This window comes from Coptis chinensis, chromosome 9 (assembly GCF_015680905.1).
Source record: "Coptis chinensis isolate HL-2020 chromosome 9, ASM1568090v1, whole genome shotgun sequence".
Taxonomy (NCBI): Eukaryota; Viridiplantae; Streptophyta; class Magnoliopsida; order Ranunculales; family Ranunculaceae; genus Coptis; species Coptis chinensis.
This window is the reverse complement of record NC_141464.1, coordinates 42,632,555-42,656,675: the sequence shown is the minus strand read 5'-3', so window position 1 is coordinate 42,656,675 and position 24,121 is coordinate 42,632,555. Positions and strand designations below refer to the sequence as shown.

The window sequence follows — 24,121 nt, the reverse complement described above, 5'->3', positions numbered from 1 at the left end:
ACAGAGACTACCTCTGCAATAGCAGCCATGTCACAAAATTCTTGAATAGCCATGTCTGAAAACAGCATCGTACTAACTACCAAAGGCTTCTCTACTGTGTAAGAGTTCCAGTCTTCTCAAACACAACACATTTCACCTGAAGCCAGAGTGTTGAAATCCAATGAATCATCTTTCTATGCATTTAGTCAATAGAATGTGTTTAGAATCAAAGACAAAATAGAAGATATAAAAGTTACATATAACAGTTTTGAATGTTTATTAACAGATATTCGATACAGTTTTTTGCTTTGTGTGCTTTTTCAAGAGCATTTCTACCTTTGATGAGAACGCCTTGGGAAGTACCTATTCATGTGGAAATCTTGGCAGTTGTTGGGGTAGCTGAACCCAGTGCACATGGGTAGGCGACTACCAGCACTGAAATACCAAACTGCAGTGGCAGTTCAAATACATAAATAGCTTTTGGAATCCAACATTTAGAGTAAACACCGGCTTCTCCAAAAATGAGCCAGCCCAACCATGTCATGAGTGCTGCCACAATAACCTGTGAAAAATGGAGGCAACTGCAAACATTGAACCAAATGTACATATGAAAATAGTACACAAATGAACAAATTGCTGCTAATTTCATTTTTTTTTTATTGGCAAGCATGTTTTGAATGAGATCAGTTTAGCATGAGTTGCTAATTTGTAATTCATATTGATTAAAATGAAAGTTGACCACCAATAATGCAAAGCAAATTGATTACTCAAATGCAGCAATAACTTATGGACAAACTACATAACTATCTTTCAGACTTGTACTGGAGTTTGTCAACCCTAGGAGTGCTATGCAGACTGGAATTTTACGATTCAATCAACCGATCAATCATAAACTTAACTTCAATGAAATGATGCCATAATGATATCCTATTATCATGGTGCCTTAACAGCTTCTACCAGTCACCAGACCCACCACAGAGATTGAGACATTCCACACATTCTGAAGGTCAAAAAGCAGAACTGAACCAAGAGCATATCAAGAAAAATTTCATGCTAAACATGGCCAAGTGACTTGGGGATATCCTGAAGGTTACATATGTTTCAAATAGTCAACAACTCAGCATCACTTAATGTCTAAGTGCAAAAGAGATAGACCAGAGGTTACAACATAAATATTGTTTAAATCTGATAATTAACAACCAGTGTCTCCAAACCAGTATTACAATATAAACACTTGGCAAAAAAAAATTAAACAGCCCAACACATAGTTTAATGAAATGAGCAGCAAAACATGGAAAAAAAAAAAAACAATGATAATCTAATTTATTTATGTCCAAAAGTCATACTTGCACTTAATTATACATAATCCAAAGAACTAATGATTATCCATCCCAAAGTTAACTGAAACTTACTTTTGTTATAAAGGCACAATGCTGTGCGTTGCGCATTTGTAACAGCTACTGGTGATATCAACTGTCTTTAGGCAACGTTCGCATGCATTGTAAGACCATCCCTTGTCAAGAAGTACCTTGGAAATACGCATCTCACAGGTAAAATGCATTTGCTGTAAATAATATATTAAGTTATATGGTATATAGAATATTTAAGAGATGAAAGTTATATACGAACATATGTTGATTTCTGAGAAAGTTTTTTTGTTTTTGGAAATGAAGAGAGTGCGGTGAATATTGGCAGTGCTTGAGGAAGCACTTGTAATGGAAGTTGACTTTGTGTTGGTACTGAACTGGAGGTAAAAAAAAAAAAAAATCATCATGTGGATAGAACACGGAAGATCAATAACATTAACACTATATTCAGAACACAATAATAAAACTGCACAAAAAAAGAACAAACTGTGTATAGAGTTCACTTACGGCAATTCACAATCTAATTACTTACCAGTAAGAGTGCAATGAGGAATGGTCTGACCATGTGACTCGGGTATTGTTAAAGCAAATCCTAGACGAATCAGAATATGTTTCCAGTGAAATCAAATAGAACATGTGTAAGACAGTTGTATTTGTGTGTATATATATATATATTGTGGTATGAACGCATCATAGTTCTTCTTATTTTAGCATTAGATCCCATCTTAACATTGGATGGAGCTGTACCACGAACTTTTTTTAATTTTTATAGCTAAAAAGAAGATTTCTGAAACACAAAGTCTAAGAATTTCAAAAGTTAATTCCAGCCTATTCAAATTTTAGTAAAGCAGTACAGCACACCTATGAGTTTCTCTTTACATTAAGGTAATAACAATAAACGATTAAATTGTCAAAAAAAAAAAAAAAAAAAAATGGAAATATCTTGGAGTAAAGGATTATACCTTCTCTATTAATCAGTTTATTTTTGAGTTCCTTGCTTGCAAGTGAAGCCTCAGCAACAGTAGATTCAAGCATCTTGAAACTATAAGAGAGGTGTCCAATACTCCAACAATGCCCTGAAGGTCATCAATTCCGAGAAATCCCCTGGGCAGGGGTTTAAAGGTATTGGTCTTAATATCATGTAAAGTTCTACCAATAAAAGAATAAAGAAAAATAATTTGAAATTGGAAAATACATGTAACATTTAGATGTCGCCTACACGGGAACAGAGAAGGTTACATTTACATAATGAAACAGATTCACAACAACAAAAAGAACTCTAAAAAAAATGTGAAGAAAAATGAAAAAGAAAGAGGAGATGATGGTGAAATCCAAGAAGAGAGTGTACTCTATTCACCAACCTCAAATTTCTACAGTCGCTTCCTTAAGTGAAACAGAGGAGGCTATCTCATATTCAGTATACAAAATAGCATGATTTTGAATAGGCGGACAAAGTATGAAAATACTCTTCGCTTTCTCTCGGTTTTTTATCAGTTACAGATCAATTTAGTTGCGTCTTTTTGGACTGACAGATATAAACTAGTATACTGCATTGCAGTGGGGGGTGAGCGTAGCATATAATTTATTCGGGATTTTTTTTTTTTATTATTATATTATATTTATTTCCACGACTTGATTAATTTTTTGATAATTATACAAATAAACTAAGGAAAATAGGCCCAATCATTGTCTAGTTTTTTATTGCGTATTTGAACCAACAGTCGTGTATTAACATGTGTAATGCTTTAGCACGTGCACAGAAATGTATACTATGATTCTTCTATCTATCAATAACTACGTGTGCAGTAAATGTGAAGAAATAGACCATTATCTCAACAATAATGAAAGAAGCTAGTATTTGCGGGAATTTCCCCCGTTAAGTAGTCATGCATTACGATGGGCACCCCAACTCTATGGCTAATGGAGCCTTTTTATGTTTGGAGTTAAGTCACATAATATCCTATCAACATACATTTAGTTTTAAAACAATATTACATTCTCAAAATATTCTCTATATTTTCAACATTAAATCACAAAACCTGTCATTCTAAAGAAACATGTTTTGTCTTTCGTTATTTGAATAACCAAAAATACATATATACAACACCATTAGAAAACTAAAATAACATCTCGAAGGTTTTAAAACACTATACATATAACAAATTACACAGTTATTTACTTTAGAAGTAAATATTACATTCTCCACGTAGAAAAATCACAACACATATTTTACAAATGAAAATTTCGACAGAGTCTCCTTTGTATTTCAATATTAAATCATAAAACCTGTCATATGTAGAAACATATATTTGAAGAACCAAAGTAACAACATCCCAAAGGTTCTAAAATACTATATATATAACAAATTACACAATTATTTAAACAACTATAATATAAAAGCCTGTAGCTGAAGTGGCAAAATCCATCTGCTCAGCAACCATAAAAAAATGTCCTCCTACACATTACTTGTGGAAGAACCTACATAAATCCAAACAACAAAATTAAGCATGATAATGACATTAGACATTTATTCATTAGAAATATAAAACATCTTGATGAAGTGAATTCGAAAAAACAAGATAAAAAAAAAGAACTTACAAATATGAATATTACATATCGAGATAAAGAAAAAATGAACATTTCAATGATTAGATATCCCAAAAAGAAGATGATTTCAAAAATGCTTGAGGTAGACAAGTTGAAGCAAGCGATTCTCCTCTTGCAATCGGCCTCTAAGACCAACACATTTTCCAATCTTTTGTAGTCTCTCCAAAGAGAACATAGGGCTAAATGCTAGATCTTAACTTTCTTTGTGCGTGACAACGCAACAAAAGTCAAACCGGAGGCTTTCCTTTCACCAATATCTACCACAACTTCGATCGTAGAGTGAGCCCCCGACTTTTGTGAATTGTTATAGCCCAACACAATACAATAGGAACCTCGAGTCTTGTGGTGGCATGATGCATCATTGGACTTCCAATGAGATGTTTGTGGAGTTATTGGTATTATATTTGAACTGGACGAACCTAGCACCACGATAGTTGTCAAAATCAACCATAACAGCAAAGAGGTATGTCTTCTGGTGATTTACAACCATTTCCATAAACAATATCCACAACAGTGCCCATCGCACCATTAACCAGACCATTTGTAGTGGCAAGGTTTGAACGAAGCATAACGCGTGCCCCAACTGATAGACAAATAACTTTCTCCAAGCCTTTTGCATCATCCGATGAAGCCTTGGAAGCGATATCACAATTATTTTTTGAGACAATTCGAGCAATTGGTTTACCAAGTTCAATCAGTCGGGTGAGATTATAATCATGTGCAGGCTGTTTTGTCGGAAATAGACGCAAAGCATCCTTGAAGGTGTCAATCTCTTCCATATTGAGCAAGGAAATATCTCTGGTTAGAAATAATTGCTAATCACCGACGGTGGAAGTTCCATTACTTAGTCTGAACCGTGCTTCCCGGAATGATGCTTGCTCATCCCCTGCTTGTCGAAATATATGTGATAACCAAACACATTTCTCAAAACCAGAATACACAATTCCACCATTTGTTTGCTGAATAGACCCACCTTTGACATATAGTGCACCGCCGATGAGGGAGGTAATTGACGCATATCACCAACAAGGATAATAGAGACATCACCAAATGGCTCATTTTTTGCAAAAAATATCTCGACAACGCCCGATCAATATTTGCAAGCATACTTCTTCCAACCATGTTGTACTCATCGATAATGATAAGTTTACGTCTTTAAAGTCTTCTTGCATACATCGACATTGATCACCTTCAATCTTTTTGGAAGTTTCTCTCAAACCTTTCCGTTTCTACGGTGATAGCGAAGTTCATGATGGATGGTTGCACCTCCAATATTAAAAGCGGCAACTCCGGTAGGAGCCATGACACGCATCGCTTTGTTTGTTCGAAGATTGCAATAATTGAGTGCACAATTGCATTTATGAGAGTGGACTTTCCGCACCTACACCCCCAAAACAATCAATGAATACATGCTCCATCTTGTAGTGCTTTTTAACAACCATATCATGAGCCACTCTTTGTTCATGAGATAATACAAGATCTACTACACCAAAGAGGATCACTATTCATTTCGTTGGCACTCGTAGAGTATGCACGAATTTTCTATCGATCTCAATATTTGGATATCGTTGTAAACCTTCACCCCAATTGTGATAAATGTCAAGTCTCTCCTTCCTAATTCCACAAGGGGACAAACATGGGCCCCATTCGGGCAGCCATCATCCACTCATCCCTAAGTAAGTCTTACGTACTACTCTACCTCAATACCATCTTCAAACTCTTCATCTATTGGTTGCGGAAGAATTATCCCATGATTATAGTCAAAACTCAAGTCATAGTATCATTAGGACCACAATGCAAATTCTCCTTTTGCTTCTTCGAGACTTCGATAATGGTGATGAATTAAGACTTGTTGACGACAAAATTATTCCCATTTTTCGGTGTTTGGCATGATGTGACCCGTCTAGCTCGGGAACCAAACGCTGACAACTGCATTAACTCGAGATGTGTGCCAAACATTCCGAAGAAAGTAGTGTCTCTTTGCCATATCAAGGAGGGAAGTATTTTCATAGTTAGAAGGTCGTTGCATATATTTTCCTACAAAGCTAGGATCTGTTCCAACAATCTCTTCATCTTCTTCCACTCTTCTACGGCGTATAGTTGATGCTAACATGCTCTTTTCATTTACATTTAAGAGTACAAACTTTCTGGATGATCGTGTCAGTGGGTACCCCATCAACAAGTGACATACTTCCTGTGCAGAAATATCTCGTTTAGAGACACTTTTCATAAGGAGCCTCTTGAAAGTAGATCTTGCATTTTGACAGGGTCGACGAAAATCTTCAACAATTTCTTGTAAAGTATCTTTGAAACTTTTTGATGCTGGCTCAGATTTTGCGGCGTATTTACCAATGTAATTTACAACAGATTGCACTGAAAGGACAGGCGACCAATCAATGTTTGCACGCCATGTCTGCAAAATCTTTCGATTGTGGGAACATACTAATTCATCATTCCGGTGCCCCACAAAACGATACATATTACTGTTAGGAGGCTCTTCTACAATCTTCGATTGACCAATTACATCAAAAGGGTACCTAAAGCGACATAGCATTTGTTGTGCTGCTTTGTGTATGCGCATACAATGACTTCCACATATAGAGTGTCGCATGACCCAATTGACCAATGAAACATAGTCATCCTCATCTGTATCAAGTTGTAAGTCGAGTGGCAAAGTACATGCACAAGGATGCTCTTGCAGGTTTCTAGACACGCTTGGATCCGGGTTCATAGTGCAAACAAGTCTATCAAAATATTCAATGACATTAGATCTGTCAGCTGCACTTGTACCAATTCGAGTAACATCTGGAGCATCCCTTAGCCAAAGAAATCCATGAACATGACCACTACCACAATTTTGCCATTCAAACCGGTACCAATGATCAACCACAGAAAACTCATCGCGTAAATAATCCCGAAAGAAGAATTCCACCCTTGCCTGAAAGAACCAAGCAACAACATTCGGGTTATCATTAATTAACTTTGCGCGTCCCCTTCTTTTATCTAAAGGAGACATCTTTTCGAGATCATTAGATGGGTCTAAAAGATGAAATAGTTCTGGCCATTGCATATCAGCAGCACTGAGTGTGAAGAAAATGGTTGGTGCACCTAATTGTTTAACCATAGCAGTCAATTCCTTCAATCTTGTATACCAATAAGATCGTGTACCACGAATGTTCTTAGCAAAGTAAGAGACACGATTAGCTAATTGTTTGTCTCCGGACGAAACCATATTTTGAATTTCATCAATTGACAACTCAGCATCCCTAGGATTTTTCCTCACAAAAATATCACCCAAAGAAAGTGCCTACCACCTTGAAAGAGAGTTCCAAGCGAAGTAGCGGAATCTAGAATCTCTAGCAAAATGCCTATCATGATATTTCATTAAATACTGAAAGTATGGCAATGGAGTGACTTTCCGTTGACGAGCTTGTCGTAGATCAGCATCACCATAAGGAAACAGAGTTGGAAATGCCATAGCAATATATCCTGGGGTTGAAAACTCATCAATGATTTGAGTTGTAAAAGGCATGTGAACATTAGTTTGATCTACATTTGGAATTTTCAATGCCCTTTGCAAACAAGCTTGTTGATTAGGTTGCGCCACAATAGCAATTATTCCAACAACATGAAACCTATCAATGTGCAAATCCTGGTTATGCAACTCAGGCGGTCCCTCATCTTCATCTGCTTGCCCAGGTATGGCAGAAACTACATTGGCAAGATCTTCTTCAGGTTGGCACATATGTGGCATGTCTTCAGGTTGCCCATCTAAAGGTAGTCCTTCTAGAGTTCCATCATCAATAGTGATATCACCATAGTACCGATGATGAGTTTTTAACCAAACCAATGCTCTGCGTACAAATTCTCGCCGAACACGGAATTCCTTACATGCATGTGGTCCCCCTCTATTAACTACTAGAATTGCAGACAAATCAGCGGGCTTGAATGGCAGAACAGTGGCAATCATATTGACATCTTGTGCAAAGTTTATCACATTACCACTGTACTTGTATTGTTGACCCCTAACATGATACACAGACATCATGGGGTGCACCCTGGCAATGAGAATTCTTTCTAGATCAGACAAATGAAACAGTTCCAGAGGCACAATTCCAGGATCCATTGAATTGTCAACACTGAACATGCCGGCATGAGTGTTATTGCCTCGGTTATCTAACTTGCAAAAGGTACAAATACCTACAGAAATATTTGTTATAGGTGAGGTTCTCACTCACTACAAACATATTCCAAAAACTTTACTCAAAAAAAAAAAATACAGGATAAACAAATACTTGCAGAAATCTTTAGATCCGGGAATTTTCTTTTGCATAGAGGACAACTGACCCATAAAATATCATTGCATGATTTTCGAAATACTTGTGCATTGGAGAGTGGTATGTAGTCGTCCATAATAGGTGGTAGATTAGGGTTTTCATGAACATTGTCTTCCCCTACCATCACTTGAACACCAGGAAGTCTTTGGTGAACAATGCTTCGCCAGATAACTCTTTGACGAGCAATAGCAACTCTTTGTCGAGCAATTCTTTGACGTGCAACTCTTCGCCTAATAACTCTTCTACGACCCGCATTTAGGGCGTTTTGAACAGCTCGTTCAACAGGGCTATGCATTGCAACTGATGTTATTCTACGAGCTGTAGCTAGAGCTTGCTTGAAATGTCTTACTTCATCCGTTTGCATTCCACGAGCTAAAGCTCTCCGAGCAGTATCTAGCCTACGGTGAGCATTTTTCTGCTCGGAGGTTTGGCAATTGCGTGCTTGTTTTCTTTTGGCAGTGTCAATTGATTGCATAGCTGCACGTTGCTCACTTGTCTGTTTTGCACGTGCTCTCATCCGTTTTGCATAATTTTTAGCCCTATTCTTTTCCACCCTTTGCCTTTCTTGATCAGGAACTGATTGTATTTGCAAAGAATTACGTCTTAAAGATTCTGATGATATGGTATCCGTTGATTAAGGTTTGAATTATCAGTGGGGCCTACCACCATTGGATTACGAAGCCATTGAATGAGCGGACAATTGTCTTCTAAATCAAAACCAGATACACTCTCCTCCTGCAAAGATTTATCTTCTTGAGTTACAACGCTGTGAGTACCTCTTGAAGTCCCTGCTTGATCTGGTATTCTTTCATTCAATCTTGAATTTTGATCTTGGGCAACCACCCTTAGATTGTCAACCAATTGAATAAGCGGTTCATTTCCTCCTAAATTAGATGTAGTCTCCCTGAGCAAAGAATTTTCTTCATGATTTCCAACCCTATGAAGCCATTGGATGAGCGGACAATTTTCATCTAAATTAGATACACTCTCCCTTTGGAAAAAATTTCTTCTTGATTTCCTTCCCCTGTGAGTACCTCCATAAGTTTCTGGCCATTCGGTAACCTTTGAGCAAGGTTAGAATTATCAGCTTGGGCTTCCACCGATTAGGTTGCGAAAAGAAGGTTCTCGGTATAAGAAAGGAGGCAAAGAGAAGTACGCCTAGAACGACTTGCACGCCTTCTAGTGGTTGAAATCTCCATTAGGTTGTTGAACCTCGATGTCGGGTGGAAAATTGAGTAAAAGATGTGCGTGGATTACGAGATATGCAAACCAGTAGTTGGTGGTATTTGTCTTTGGAAAGTCAGTCACACTAAGTTCATTTGAGGGTTCCATTGGTAGCCGAGATAAAATAGCATTTAATCTTGAGTACGCCGATTTTCGACGAGTATAGAATATACCAAAACGCCTACCAGTTTGATGCACTTCAACTGGTATACCACCCTCCACCACTTCAAATGGGTGAAAGAGAGAAACGCGAGGGAACCCATGTTCTGACATTTTGAATGTTATACCTATATAGTCAACGCCTACCTTCCAATGTAGAAAGTCACAACATATATTTAGAACAATAATACTTGTCCTAATACACAATACACTCTAAATCATAGTCCATTGGCACTAATACTAACCATTTAGTTTTATATGGTAACTTAAAAAGATTCAATCAATTATAGATGGGATCTAATTTAAAAACAATATGAACGATTAGACCCAATCGCACACCTTTTTCAAAAGTGTTCTAGTGGTAAAAGGATGGTTACTACGGATTTGCAAAATCCCCATAAAAGAAACAACGAGAAAAAGAAAATGCAAAACAAAAAAAAATAGTGCACATATATAAGAAAATATTAGTTGTACCACTAACTAAATGTTAGTAGAATGGATAAAACTGTAAATGCATGGATTATACGAAACGTATCCAACCATCACGTCACTTATGGCAAAATAAGTATTAGTTATGTTATTATAGGTAATAATTAGGGGTAAGACATACCTCGCGGCGAATTCGAATATTTCTTAGAAAAAAAGACCTTGAACCAAGAAACAAATGTGTCACTAGCTTCTTCTCTCAACTCAAAATAATATTATTTTGCATGCTATAAAACTATGTAGAGAAACGGCTTCAATTGTGACTGCATGAAGTAAGTACAAGTAAGAACCAAAAGATCTAACTCATAAATGGAATCACATTACTAATAATTTTGCATTAAAAAGAACTAAACAAAAATGCATTGTCATAAGAAATTATATGTTTTAAGTGAACTATAAATGGACGAATCTAAATAAGACAGTACATAGTACATGTCAGGTAAGTGGTACTTCTAAAAGTAGATCAAATTCGACTTAATACACAACTCGACAAGAACATACAATCATGTTAGTTAGAGGCCAAGTAAATAGTTGTCCAAGAATTAAAATTAGAACAAAAACGAATGAAGACATACCTCTTGCGGCTGAAATATTTATAATGAAACATAAAGACCTAGAACCAAAATATTGCACCTGTAAAGACAAAAGATAATTGTTAGCTCCATGAATATATAAATCTTTATACAAAGAACTCTTTAAAGTAGACATGTAATCTACATAACGACTTGTTAACTTCTATTTTCTAAATTGTTTGAAAATAGTAGAGTAAAGTTGGTTATTATTTCTTGTTAGTCATTTCCAAATATTTTTTTATACCAATAAGCATATTCGAACAATCTATCTATGTTTTATGTAAATATGTAAGGGTGGAATTCAAGCTAATCAAGTCGAGCTTCACGATGCTCAAGCTCAGCTCAATTATTAAGCGAGCTGTGAAAAAAGCTCAAACTTGGCTCATATAATATATGAAGGAGCCCAAGCCGATGTTTTAGCGAGCGAGCCAGCGAGACTCGATTATTTTACACTCACGATGATGCTATTTGAGCTTTATCGAAGCCAGCTTCATTATAGCTCGTCTGTTAGACAAGCTATAATATATGCTCAAGGTTGGCTCATTTATTAAGAAAATGACTAATTGTATATAGTTATATCAATAAATGAATATTGTGTGTTAGAATATATCAGTATTAGAATATGTCAGTATTATAATATGTCCAATATGGAAAGTCCCATGTTTCTATAAATGTGGACATCCATATCTAGTAGTTTCTATTATTATGTTTTAGGTTAGTATAAGTATGTAACTCTGGGTAGAGAACAATCTCTCTCAGACTCTCTCAACCTCTTTAACCCTAATAAATCTCTAGTCTTCTTTGGTCTTCTTCTTGGTGTCTTTAATATATCAATATCCACAACTCTCCTAGCATCACCACTAACACAGAATTTAACATGGTATCGGAGCTTAGGTTTTGGTATGCTAGGAGAGGAAACCTCAAAAAAAAAATCAAAATCGGTTTGTTTTAATTTTCATTATAGTATTCAAGTCAAGTTTCAAGAAGAAGAAGGATTTCTCACAAGAAGAAGTTCTTATATCTCAATTCAAGTTTCAATTTTTTTTTTTTCTCTGGTTTTTCTGTCAATCGGCACTCGTTTCACGGTTCTATCGTTCACTAACGCTTGTTCATAGTTACTATTCACGGTGATCGCGTTCATCGTCATGTTAAAGTAAGTTTTGAGATTTCGCTAGTGTTTAAAGTTTGTTTGAAGAATACTAGGAGAGAGATCCGAAGTTTCTCGAGATTGGTTTCTTAGTATTGTTTCGCTTCACGCGAATTGGTATTGATGTCGCCTCTCGGTTTCTAGAACATGATCAAGTTGTTTGTTTGAAGTATTATAGGGGCACATGACCTCTATCTCACGAGGAATTATTCTTTCCATTTTCCACCGTTCGAGGAAGTTCGCATCATAAAAGCGCGACCCACCCTCCTCCCCTCTATCGTGAGTTGTGGTTTGATGCATGTTCTATTAGAATTTTTTGTGAATTAGAGTATGAAGTATTGTTTTTGAAGTGGGCATTGGTTGGTTGTATAAGTTGGTATTTAGTTTTCGGTTTCAAGTTCAAGTCGGAATAGACAAGCCTTTGTATGTTTCAACAGACTTGTATATTCCAACTCGAGAGGGGAATAGGGAGATATGAAGACATTCAAGAGTATATGAAGGAAGGAGAATATGGAGACGTATGAGGAAGAGTACTCATGTCTCCATATTCCAACAAGCCTTGACGAACTCTTCATGACAAGGCAATCCACTATTGGTCTTGATTATGACATCCCCACTCGCAATAGTCTTGATTAGTAGTAGCGATCAAGCCTAAACCGCAAACAAGTTTCGTGTGATCAAGCCTCAACTGCAAGTATGTTTTTCGTAGCTTGATCAAGCCTCAACCGCAAGTATGTTTCAGTAGCGATCAAGCCCAACCGCATTATGTTTTCTGTAGCGATCAAGCCTCAGTATGCGTATGTTTTGAGTACCCATAATAGTATTTTGTTGACATTAACAGTGATATTGATAGTAGCGACCAAGAAGCGCACATCAAGTCACCAATTATTGTTTTCAATTTATATTATGACAGCCATAACAACGAATGAAGTGAGTAGTAGCCAAGCAAAGACGCCACTACACCGGTGTTATGATTTCGGTTTGTGAAAGGTACACCTTCAAGATTCGGGATAGGTCATTGCCTACACCGGCAAGTTTCAACGCGTCAACAGCGGTTGTTCGAAGTTCTTCAACCCGTTCTATCGCGAAAGGGGAGCAGTATTCTTATCTTTTGTTTTTTGTAATCCAAGTTGTAATTTGCATAGTTTGCGTAATTACAGCTTGAGGGGGAGTGTTAGAATATATCAGTATTAGAATATGTCAGTATTATAATATGTCCAATATGGAAAGTCCCATGTTTCTATAAGTGTGGACATCCATATCTAGTAGTTTCTATTATTATGTTTTAGGTTAGTATAAGTATGTAACTCTGGGTAGAGAACAATCTCTCTCAGACTCTCTCAACCTCTTTAACCCTAATAAATCTCTAGTCTTCTTTGGTCTTCTTCTTGGTGTCTTTAATATATCAATATCACAACTCTCCTAGCATCACCACTAACACAGAATTTAACATTGTGAAATAATAAAAGTAACTCCATAGGACTATGCAAGTATGCATGCATATGAGGTTCGGTTTATGCATCTAATAAGGCTTGGTTCCACACCTTCAAACCTCCCCACAAGTGTAAACACAAATGGATCTTTAGTTGGTGATGTGGTTGGGGCTTTTAGCACCGTCACTAGGGGGTGTTAACCACTAGCCGTAGCCCTACTTGCATCCCTCTCCTATTGGTTTATTGGGGGTATGATATGGTGAATATGGATGAATGATAAATAAAGAAATTAACAGTAAAAGAGGGTAAACAAAATGAACATTATCTCGGTGTAGTAGTAATACAAAGTATACACAGCGTAAATGTTAAGTATACCTAGTAGACTTTCCCATAGAAGGTCTTAAATTATTGAAAATACACAATGAGCATGCTCTAAAACAACATATCTAATCACCCGGTGAAAAAATATGAATAACACAAACAAGATAGGGTTTTAGACTACCAATTGACATTCGACGATCACACATTGGACATTTGTTATCTTTTTTTCTCATTTAGTGTTCAAATAAAATTTCCGAAGTTCAAATGCTCACTATGCATTTTTGGAACCAGAAAGACAAAATGTAATGACAAAGGCAAATTGTCAGATATAATAGGATTTCATTCAGTTACGGTAACACCGATTCACTTTGTTTGACACCCATCTCGCATACTCTCTCTATCCCTTCTAAAAGATATAAGCAGTATTCATGGCGATCAGAAAGTGCATGTAAGCACTAAAACATATTAAATTAAAGAAGCAAGAAAATGAAGCTAGCTGATCCAAACACATTGCAATGCTCGAGGTTCTCTAATTGGTCGACAAGAGTATAATTGCACAAAAGACAAAGCATAAAGTGAACAAAGAACTAAAGACACAGTAAACACGGAGACATTGGCCTGCACCTTTGCTCTTAGTTTTAGGTACTGCTTAAACAAAAAAAAATAAAATCCCTGCCTTTTAACAAGAAAGTGTAATCTCCATAATTATCAAGGATAAATCAGACGAAGATGCAGCATAAAGACTTCATCATTATTAAGGAAAGATCCAGTCAAACCATGGTAAATATGCAAGAGGTTGGATATAATTTGGGTGGTAAGATTTATGAGGTAGTAATCAAACACTATAAATATTTAAAGTGCAAAGACATTGCAAGGTATCATCAGTGAAATGCATTTATCTATAGTAAAGCCATCTCATATCATATAACTTCCTTTTGATTCCCTAATGTAAAATCAAGTTCACCTACTCGTTTGTGCAATATAGACGCACTCAAAAGGACTTTAAGATGTTTGCCAATGGAATCATCCACAACAAATTGGAAAAGACAATGTACCAAACGAACAGTACTAACCTGCTTTTGGTCACAAGGACCAAAAGATAATGATGAAAGAGCGAATGCAGTAAATAATAGAGGAGTTATATAGTTCTGTATCTGCTTGAAATGAGTCTCTTGAAAGTTCCCCTGATCTTCAGTGTTTGGGTCCTCTGGAGAAAGTAAACAAATCTATAATCTATACCGGTGGTTTGTGATTAAATAAAGATATTAACCAATTCCAAGCCAAAACATTGTATATCACATTCAATGAAGTAATAAAATCCAAAGAAATAAGAGAAGGCAAGTTACGATGAGCACGCCTTTCACGAATCATTTGTCATTGCCCATTGGAAAAACCGATTGTAACCTTATTATGAAATGGTGTTGCTTAAAACAAGAGCTTCAATACCCTTCCTCCCCAACCCGGACAAGTGTTGGCTAGCCCGATTCAAACAATCAACAATAATACCAATTGACAGAGCATTTTTTTTTCCTATCTATAAGTGTGTACCATCCGACCTGACAAAATAAAATTTATCTCTCGCTCATTCCAAAGTAACACTTGAAAAGGATAGAATCAATTTAGGAAAGACTTAATTATTATGAGGAAAAGAATAATCAATTCATAATCAATTAAATGAAATATTTCAATTAAATGAAATATTAAATGAAATAATCAGTTCATAATCAATTTTGCAAGTGTATTTAAGTTTTGTACCCAAAAAATGAAAAGAAACAATCTAAAAGCTAGTAATTACCTTTAGTACAATGCAAAACACTGTCACGAGATGGAGACCAATATGTTGTCAGGAGAAGGAGACCAATACGACAACGAGAGACCAATTCGGATGGCGAGAAAGTGGGTTTCTCATTAGAAGAAACCGATGCAATTTCGCGTTGGGTGAGAAAGTGGGTTTCTCACGAGAAGAAACCGAAGCAATTTCGTGTTGGGTTTAGCGTGGGCAGCATATTCTCAACCATGGTGAGTGGTAGGAGTAATTGAGTGGTGAGATCAACAATGGTGAGTGGTAGGAGTTATTGATGAGAAGGAAAATGAAGCGGAGAGAAGGAGAGAAAATGAGCGAGAAGTGAGATGGTGAGCGGTAGGAGTTACTGATGAGAAGGAAAATGAACCGAGAGAGAAGTAGAGAAAATGAGCGAGAAAGTGTTTTTGTTGGGGGCATAGGCAGGGACAAAGCCGGACAAGACTCTTTTTACACCCTTAAAAAAAACCCAACTCAAAAACGTTCGCATATGCTCACTTGATAATGTCCACTATTTCAAGATTGTTAAGGGGCTATTTGTTTTTTTGGGTTAACTTATAAAATATTCTTATAAGACCCGATGTGTTATAAGAGGGTATTATAAGATGGTATTATAAAGTGGGCTGTTTTTCATTTTAAGGTCTTCTTATAAGCACTTGTAAAAATAGAAAAAACAAATACATAACATCTTATAGATGGTTATTTGACAAATATAACCCTACTTTACATCACATTTAACATGAATAGATTAATTTGAAACAAAAATATAGTTTGATTTTCGATTTCAAATCAATTTTGATAATTAGAATATCGATTTTAGGAAACTACTTTAGTTGGCAGTGGTGGTAGTGGTCTTAATAGCACGGTGGTGGTGGTAGTGGAAGTGATGATATTGGTCTTAATAACACGGTGGTGGTAGTGGTAGTAGTAGTAGTAGAAGTGGTGGATATCTTAATAGCGATGGTGGTGGTGGTGGTGATAGTCTTAATAGTACGGTGGTAGTGGTGGTGATGGTAGTGGTAGTGGAGGTGATGATATTGGTCTTAATAGCACGGTGGTAGTGATGGTGGTGGTGGGGGTTTTAATAGCACGGTAGTGGTGGTGGTGATAGTCTTAATAGTACGGTGATAGTAGTAGTGGAGGTGATGATGGTGGTGGTAGTGGTGGTGGTGATGATGATGGTGGTGGTAGTGGCGGCAGTGGTGGTGGTGGTTTTAATAGTTTGGTGGTGGTGGTGATGATGGTGGTGGTAGTGGTGGTGAATTGGTGATGATGGTGGTGGTAGTGGCGGCAATGGTGGTGGTGGTGGTGGTAGCTGGTGGTGGCTAGGCCAATGGAATTATTTGGAGAAGAAGATAATGAAAAGGAAAGAAGAGATAAATGAGGTTAGGGTATATGGACGGGGGTGTTTGAGTCATTTTTCAAGTTATAAGACTTATAGAATTGAAGTAGATCTAATTTTGGTACTTATAGAATTGGAGCCTCTTATAAGAGGCAAAAAACAAACCAAAAAATGTCAAAAATCACTGGGCTACATCTTACAAGAGGTTATAAGACCTCAAGGTCTTATAAGAGGCAAAAACAAATGGCCCCTAAGTGTTTGTTTTTATAGCTAACCATCCTGTTGTGATTTTTTCTAGACACACCAACAGAGACGAATGATGGTTATATCAAGACAAACGATCCAACGGGAAGTAAGAGATGAGTTACTCGTCGTAGTATGGCAAGGATGGCTTCTCACCAAGGATAACTCACAAATCATTACGAAAGATAAGAAATCCTTTCTTATCACGGATGCGATGGTATCTTATAAACACATTGAGTTCAACAAGAAAATATAATAATAGGACAAAATTACTGCATTAGCATCGTGGGTTGTCAATCCGGTATGGAAGTAACCAATTTTAGAATCACATCTATCCTCTTCATCGATTGCTCTCTCTTTTGAAACAACATATCACATTTTTGGATACTCCTTATACATTAAGAAAAACGAAAAATTTGGTTAATCTATCGACCTCAACCTTGAATTTAAAGTGTATCCTGTCAAGCTTACAAACTATAGTATAAATTTTCATTTGGGAATTTTTAGGTGAAGAATTAGTTATGAAGATTTATTTAAGAGCCTCTAGATTATATAGCTAGCGACCAACAATTAATTCTAGTGCTAATCTAGTTCCAAAAGTTAATCACATCTGTATTTCACATTATGTGTGCACATATATTATTAGGAAATAAACATACGAGCAACAAAATTATTGACAATATCGGTGCATCTGTGGTAGTTCATGGTCAATGCTTCGGTTATGCGCTTTGCTTCATCATAGCAACTTCTAACGCACCCACCACAACAACAACCAAACAATGCTTGTGTAAGATTTCAACTCATTCTCGAACACTCATTTGTAAATGTATGATTTTTTAAGTACAATACATGAGTTGCATAATCTGTTATGCAATTAGCTTTAGAACTAAACATATCAAGTATCAACCATACTGAAATCAACATAAATCAACAATAACAACAATGTCCATATATAAAAGTTGTGAACATAGGTTGTTTTTATAGCATATCGAAGTTTCAAAGCTACTTTTGAGAAAGAAGATAGTGACCTCGAGAGATATCATTGTGATATGGAGTTAAATGAGGAGAACACGCCGGTGTAGATCACATTTTCGTGAAAGTTCCTAAATAACCCTGGTTGGTTTCCTTTTTGACTAATACTTTGGTCGTGTGTCTTGATACGCCTCTTGAAAATGCCACATAGAGTTGGCCATGACTGAATACATGATCAGGTAAGTAAACACCAACGTGAGGTAATGTTTTCCCTTGAGCTTTATGTATGGTCAAAGCAAAACTCAAACGAATTGGAAACTGCTTTCTTATCATATTGAATGGAAGCTTCAGATCCTCGCTAGGCTTTAGGGGTATACGATGCAAGAAAGCGGGTGCACCTTTAAAACCACCTGTAGCAATCTCTGCATGAATCAAGTTTGGTAGAAAAGAGCGGCATACTAACCTTGTTCCATTGCACAACCCATTTTTGGGATCAATGTTTCTGAGAAGCATTATCGGTGATCCTATCTTCAAAGTCAATATGTGAGGAGGCAACCCACCTGGATTAATATAGTTAAGCAACTCCGGTTGGTACAAATGGCGTTCATCATTCTCGACATGATCAAATGAGTAGTACGTGACTTCATCTCCTTGAAAATTTTGAATAACATGCTTGTTTATACGATCAACAACATCATTGGTTGGAGTAATGAGAGCCCCATTTGGACTCTGAAATTTATATTGATGCATTTTCTTGTATGTCCGGGAACACACTTGTCTATTAGCCGAAGTCAAAGAGTGATCATCCACCCATGGTATGACCATGTCATCGTATCTTTACCATATCACCATTGATACATGTCGGTCGCCGTCTCCCTATAATGCTTGATAAAAGATCGGAAAATGAAGGATCTTCCAATGCACGCATATTCACTCTAAGACGGATGACTTTTACATAGTTCCATAAATTTGATTTTGTTACACATGCATCTATAGTTTGTGCTATTGTACCTTTATTTATAATAGGTAGCGTCTGGGGAAAATCACCACCCATCACCAAAACTTTACCACCAAAAGGATTTTCAACATCCATGATATCTCTCAAGGTTCTGTCCAAAGCCTCAAATGCGTGACGATAGGTCATTGTAGCTTCATCCCAGATGATAATAGAGGATTCTCGCAGCAGTTCAACCAAGGGAGAATGCTTACTTATATTACACGTGGATGCTGATCATAGATTTATAGGTATTTTAAACCTTGAGTGTGTTGTACGACCTCCTGGAAACATTGTGGCAGCAATACCAGAGCTGGATGTAGCAATTGCTATGCATCCCTCATTCCTCAAATAGGCTAAGATCGACCGGTATAGAAATGTTTTCCCAGTGCCTCCTGGTCCATCAATAAAATAAACAAAACTTTTGTTACGTGTAACTGAGTGTATAATAGTGTCAAAAGCAATCCGCTGATCAGCATTCAAAATTTGAATGGATGCCAAGTCTTCAGGTGGTATAGGTACTTGGCGCTCCTCCATATTTATGCTGAAGTCTGAAGAGCACCGAATGCATGTTTCTGATATGCACGGCAAATCAAAATCTGAAATAGATTTGTTGTATTGGGACAACAATGAATTCAACTCTGTGAGCAAACGATTTGTCTTGTGAGTGGAGCAAGTTGTAGAAGAGAAATCATCTGCGATATAGTCGTGGAACTCATTCCATAAAGCACGAACACCCACTGGCTGACAATGTATTAAAATAGTGACAAAGCATTGTCTGAGTGCTGAAGGCATATGAATAGTAGCTGCTTCTTACAACGACTCCCTTATCGCATTATCACTTTCAAGTAAACCCAATCTCTCAGCAGCTTCTTTAAATGTTGAGCACTTGTAAGAGTTAATGGTCCTTAAGTCATTGAAAGAGGTTGGGCCTCTAACATGGTCAAGCAGCAATTTTAAGTAGAATCTTTCTCCTTCGAAGGTGACACAGTGTGTAGCCTGCTAATCACTTTGTTAAATCCTAGTCTTTTCTCCCAGCATCTTTGTGAATTATTCCATGTATAGTGCTCAGGAAACTCACGATACAAATACTGTTTTGCATCGATGTCAAATGCATTTTTCCTAAAAAATTCAATTAACATAGTGCGTGAGGTCTTTTCATGTGACAGCAGTTCCCGTAGATCTCGACCCTCGGAGTAAAGGACTTGGTGCATGTTTTCAAGATGAACTTGAAGGGCATAAACTGATGGATAAATTTTATTGAGTGGAAACTTGAATATCCTCCAAAGCGCTTCATGAGGTGTAATCCAGCATGCATCTACAAATTTCTTTATCTCATCTTGATCATCATGTGACATGGAATTTACCTCCATAGATACCCGGTCGGAGCCTTTATACACATACTTGTACAGATACTTCACACACTTGATTGTTGAGCATATTTCTACATTGATGTGACAATCATATTTCCGCAGGAGCCAAGGATTATAGGGGATAACCCAACGATTGTCAACAGATAACCCCTTGGAGAGAGTTAGCACCCGACCATTACGTCTTCTTCTATATGTTGGGTAAGAGTCGTTTCCTTGAACTGTGACTTCAGCAAACTCCTTCGGATATTTTTCTTGCATAAACCATCTTTCATGCAAACAGAATCTGATTTAAGGTAGCCACAGGGCCCATGAATCATATGTCGTTTGACTAAATCATATAAGGCAGCTCGAATTTGGATCGGAATTTCTACTTTCGAACAATATTTCGTAGTCATCGGGAGTGCTGAATTTATCATCATTATCAAGGATTAAGAGTATGTGTGCATGTGGGAGGCCCTTTTTGGAACTCAATGACATGAACATGTGCTATTACTTTGCCCAAGATGTTTTGGTGAAGAGATCATTTTTTGAGCTCTTCAAATCTTGCATGAAATGCCGACTACTATACGGACGATCTTGCGGTATCGGCCTTCATATAAATTGTCTTTGATTTCATCCCAGTTGGGGTTGCAAGTCATTGTAATAAAGAGATCACGCTTTCCAAAATTTTGAACCAAGGCCATTGCATCATAGTACCTTTGGTGCATATCGCGAGGACTTCCTATATAACTTGATGGCAATATTATTCTACGACCAACATTGCCTAAAGAAATCCAGAAAGATAAATTATAGATAAAAAAAAAGTATAAATAATAATAAATAAATAAATTATAACAATTGCGTTTGTTGCAAACCTGTATCAGTGACCCCAGCGGCAAGAGAATCATGTAAACCTTGGTATAGTTCAGCCCTAATCTTATCTTGGTTGTTGTGTATAAAACGGAGTTGTTGAGTTGCTATCTTAACATAATTGTCAACCGCGTACTGCAGCAAAAGTCTACCACTACGGAGTAACAACGATAGATGGTTATCTCGAATCTAGACATGTCAAACATGAGCTTCGTTTATGTAAGCATTATGTATAACTTGAACCCAATTATATAAGAATTTATCATAATATATATAAGATGAAAATTGACATATACCTATAGCATGTAAGAATAAAAAGCTCGGCAACTGATTCTACGTGAATTATCAGAAAATATGTGCAAATCCCAGCCAAAGTTACCATATGGATGCAATAAAGGATATTGCAATGGGTCATAATAACCCGTAGTGTCTGGGATGTTGAATATATCACCAGATTTTGCTTCAACAATAATGTCTCGTTCATTCATGTCAGTTGGCTCTTCACCTCCGATTAAGATAGCTGCAACCTCCGCAGATTCTGGTAGTGAATATTGATGGCGATTAGGTGGCTGCTCTTTGATGTGTAGACGAATATTGTTAAGAATGTCATGATGAGAGATCTCACGAAAAATATGCACGAATATGTTGTTTGAGTCTAACACTTTTTTCAGGATAGCCAAAACCCGTCTATCAAGAATTTTACTCTTAGTTAGACGGTACTCCAATTCATGGTCAGTGTCATAAATATACATTTGCAAATAATGTGGCCGGTCACCAGGTCGTGGTAGGAGACCACCAATTCAATGATATATGGCACCCCTAGCACGATATGTGTACACACCATTTCTACTATTTGCCAAATCATCATCAATATGAACTCCCATAGAAGTAAAAGAGAACACATGGTTATACGAACGAATATTCTCTCGAAAATGAATACCATCAGCTGATTGTGACGTGTATAGATATGCTAATTCGGGTGGAGGTGCTAGTAAAAGGAGCCTGACCTGGCCGTTAAGACAACAGAGACTACTTGTCTCAGAAGGAAATAATTTCGCTCCACAGTGATGACATGTTTTAAAACTTCGGAGTCGAAACGATTCAATATAAGGGCTATCTTCAAAGCCTCGTGCACTGTTGTGGTATGAACACAATGATGTCCTTCTTGATTTAATACCATTGGATGTAAATTTATTATTCTCTAGTGTAGCTACCAAATAGTTTACAAAAGATCAAATAAATTTAAGTAAGAAGTTAGCATATTGATTAGAGAAAATTCCAAGAAAAGTGAACCTGTGTTTGTAGCTATCTCTGTAGAATGAATTTCATCCGTAAATGCATGCCAGGAACGAAGCAGGTCATTCTCAATATAAACATCAGTTAAGTCAATATTTGGATTTCCTACATTGTCACCAGCTGTTAAAAAAAAAAAAAAAAAAAAATAGATTTCCTTATATTGGCACAACAGTCTGTTGAGCTTCTTAAGAGATTGCAGAAAGTTATGGACTGCAACGTAATGACAGTTGGTTCTAACGAGTTTGCTTTTAGGAGGATAGGTTTTGCCATTCAGAAAGGACTTGTAGCACTTATTGCACGCTTGTCCTAATTATTTGTAAAACTCGTTATCATTATTAATAAAATTTTCACTTCAAAAAAAAAAAAAAAGTTAGTAATAATATCAACAATGAATTGATAACAATAACAACCTAATAATAACAAATATAATAAAGAAATTAATAAAGAAATAAATTGAAGTATAAGCATAAAACTCTACATACCAATATTAACTCGAAATGTGTGACTGTCAACTTCAAGTGTGACTGGCAAGTAATTACCAGTGAATCTACTAAACTCTGATTCAATATGTTGCTTCAGTAGAGAGAGCAAATGGTTTACATTTACGTCATACTCAACAATAGCGACACCTGAAGTAAAAAAATAACACGTGCATAAATAATGAAAATTAACAATATAGAATTAAATATACTAATGTCCAAATAGATATTCACATAGATATACAGTAGAACTCAAGTAATTAATTACCTTAATGTTGTGAACTTTGAGCGTCAACTTGGGTAGATTCTTCTTGGGACCGTAATTGGATCTGGTCTACAGTATTAAATAAATATAGCAAAGTATAAATAAATAAGCATACACTAATCAAAATAACATAAACAAAGCAATCAATTACCTGAATGATGTGAAATCTGATCGACGCATTGAACGTATTCTCCTTGGGAATGTAGTTGGCTTGGTCCTTTGACGTTGGTAGGGCCTTCTTGTGGTACATCATGGTCGAGTTTAACTTGTTCACCAGTTAAAACATTCTTTCAACGTCTATAGTACTCACGTCTCTGCTCCCGATTAATAGACTATTGTTCAGCAGTCATTTGACGCCTTCTCTCTCGCTGACGCAAATGCGTTGTTCCTATGTGCGGAAAGTTGTTCTTCACTCATCTTTTGGCGTCTATCATGATCGAGTTGAACTTGGCCACCAGTTAAACCATTCTTTCGACATCTATAGTATTCACGGTTCCGTTCCCATTTAATAGATCGTTGTTCAGCAGTCATTTGTTGTCTTCTATCTCGCCGGCGCAGACGTTCGCGTTCCTTATGAGCAGAAAGCTGTTCCTCACTCATGTTTTGGCGTCGATTTCTTTGTCTCAGTCGTTGCCGCTCCAGACGATCATGGATTCTGTTTTCTTGAGCCGAGTTCTCCATTTGTAGTGCAACTGAGAATAAATGGTGGCGAGAAGAACATGCACAACCTGATCATTAAATATATAATCAAACTAATCATTAAAAAAAAAAAAAAAAAAAAATTAAATACAGACACAACAGAATATAAACAATTATAAAAATGAGGACCTTATTAGTGAAAAATAAAATCAAATCCAACATAATTTCTTAAAGGG

General features: G+C 36.7%; 2 protein-coding genes and 2 long non-coding RNA genes across 4 annotated transcripts; all 4 read right to left on the bottom strand.

The window, feature by feature from the left end:
• Positions 1 to 1,729: 1,729 nt before the first annotated feature.
• On the bottom strand, positions 1,730 to 2,959 carry LOC147476133 (uncharacterized). Its single transcript, XR_015207716.1, has 3 exons — positions 2,708 to 2,959; positions 2,309 to 2,450; positions 1,730 to 1,938 (listed from the first exon to the last, which is right to left on the bottom strand). It is a non-coding gene; the product is annotated as an uncharacterized LOC147476133 (long non-coding RNA).
• A 667-nt stretch (positions 2,960 to 3,626) lies between these two features.
• LOC147476131 (uncharacterized) lies at positions 3,627 to 15,724 on the bottom strand. The gene is made up of 4 exons (XR_015209584.1): positions 15,428 to 15,724; positions 14,706 to 14,839; positions 10,735 to 10,792; positions 3,627 to 3,824 (listed from the first exon to the last, which is right to left on the bottom strand). It is a non-coding gene; the product is annotated as an uncharacterized LOC147476131 (long non-coding RNA).
• On the bottom strand, positions 5,857 to 7,263 carry LOC147476132 (uncharacterized). The gene has a single exon (XM_086583361.1). The coding sequence runs from the start codon at positions 7,183 to 7,185 to the stop codon at positions 5,857 to 5,859; it is 1,329 nt and encodes a 442-aa protein (XP_086439487.1). The 5' UTR covers positions 7,186 to 7,263.
• Positions 15,725 to 18,101: 2,377 nt separating the features above from the next.
• On the bottom strand, positions 18,102 to 19,134 carry LOC147476130 (uncharacterized). The gene is made up of 2 exons (XM_086585638.1): positions 18,832 to 19,134; positions 18,102 to 18,719 (listed from the first exon to the last, which is right to left on the bottom strand). Exons 1-2 carry the CDS (start codon positions 19,132 to 19,134, stop codon positions 18,102 to 18,104), a joined length of 921 nt encoding a protein of 306 aa, XP_086441764.1.
• Between the last annotated feature and the right edge of the window lie 4,987 nt (positions 19,135 to 24,121).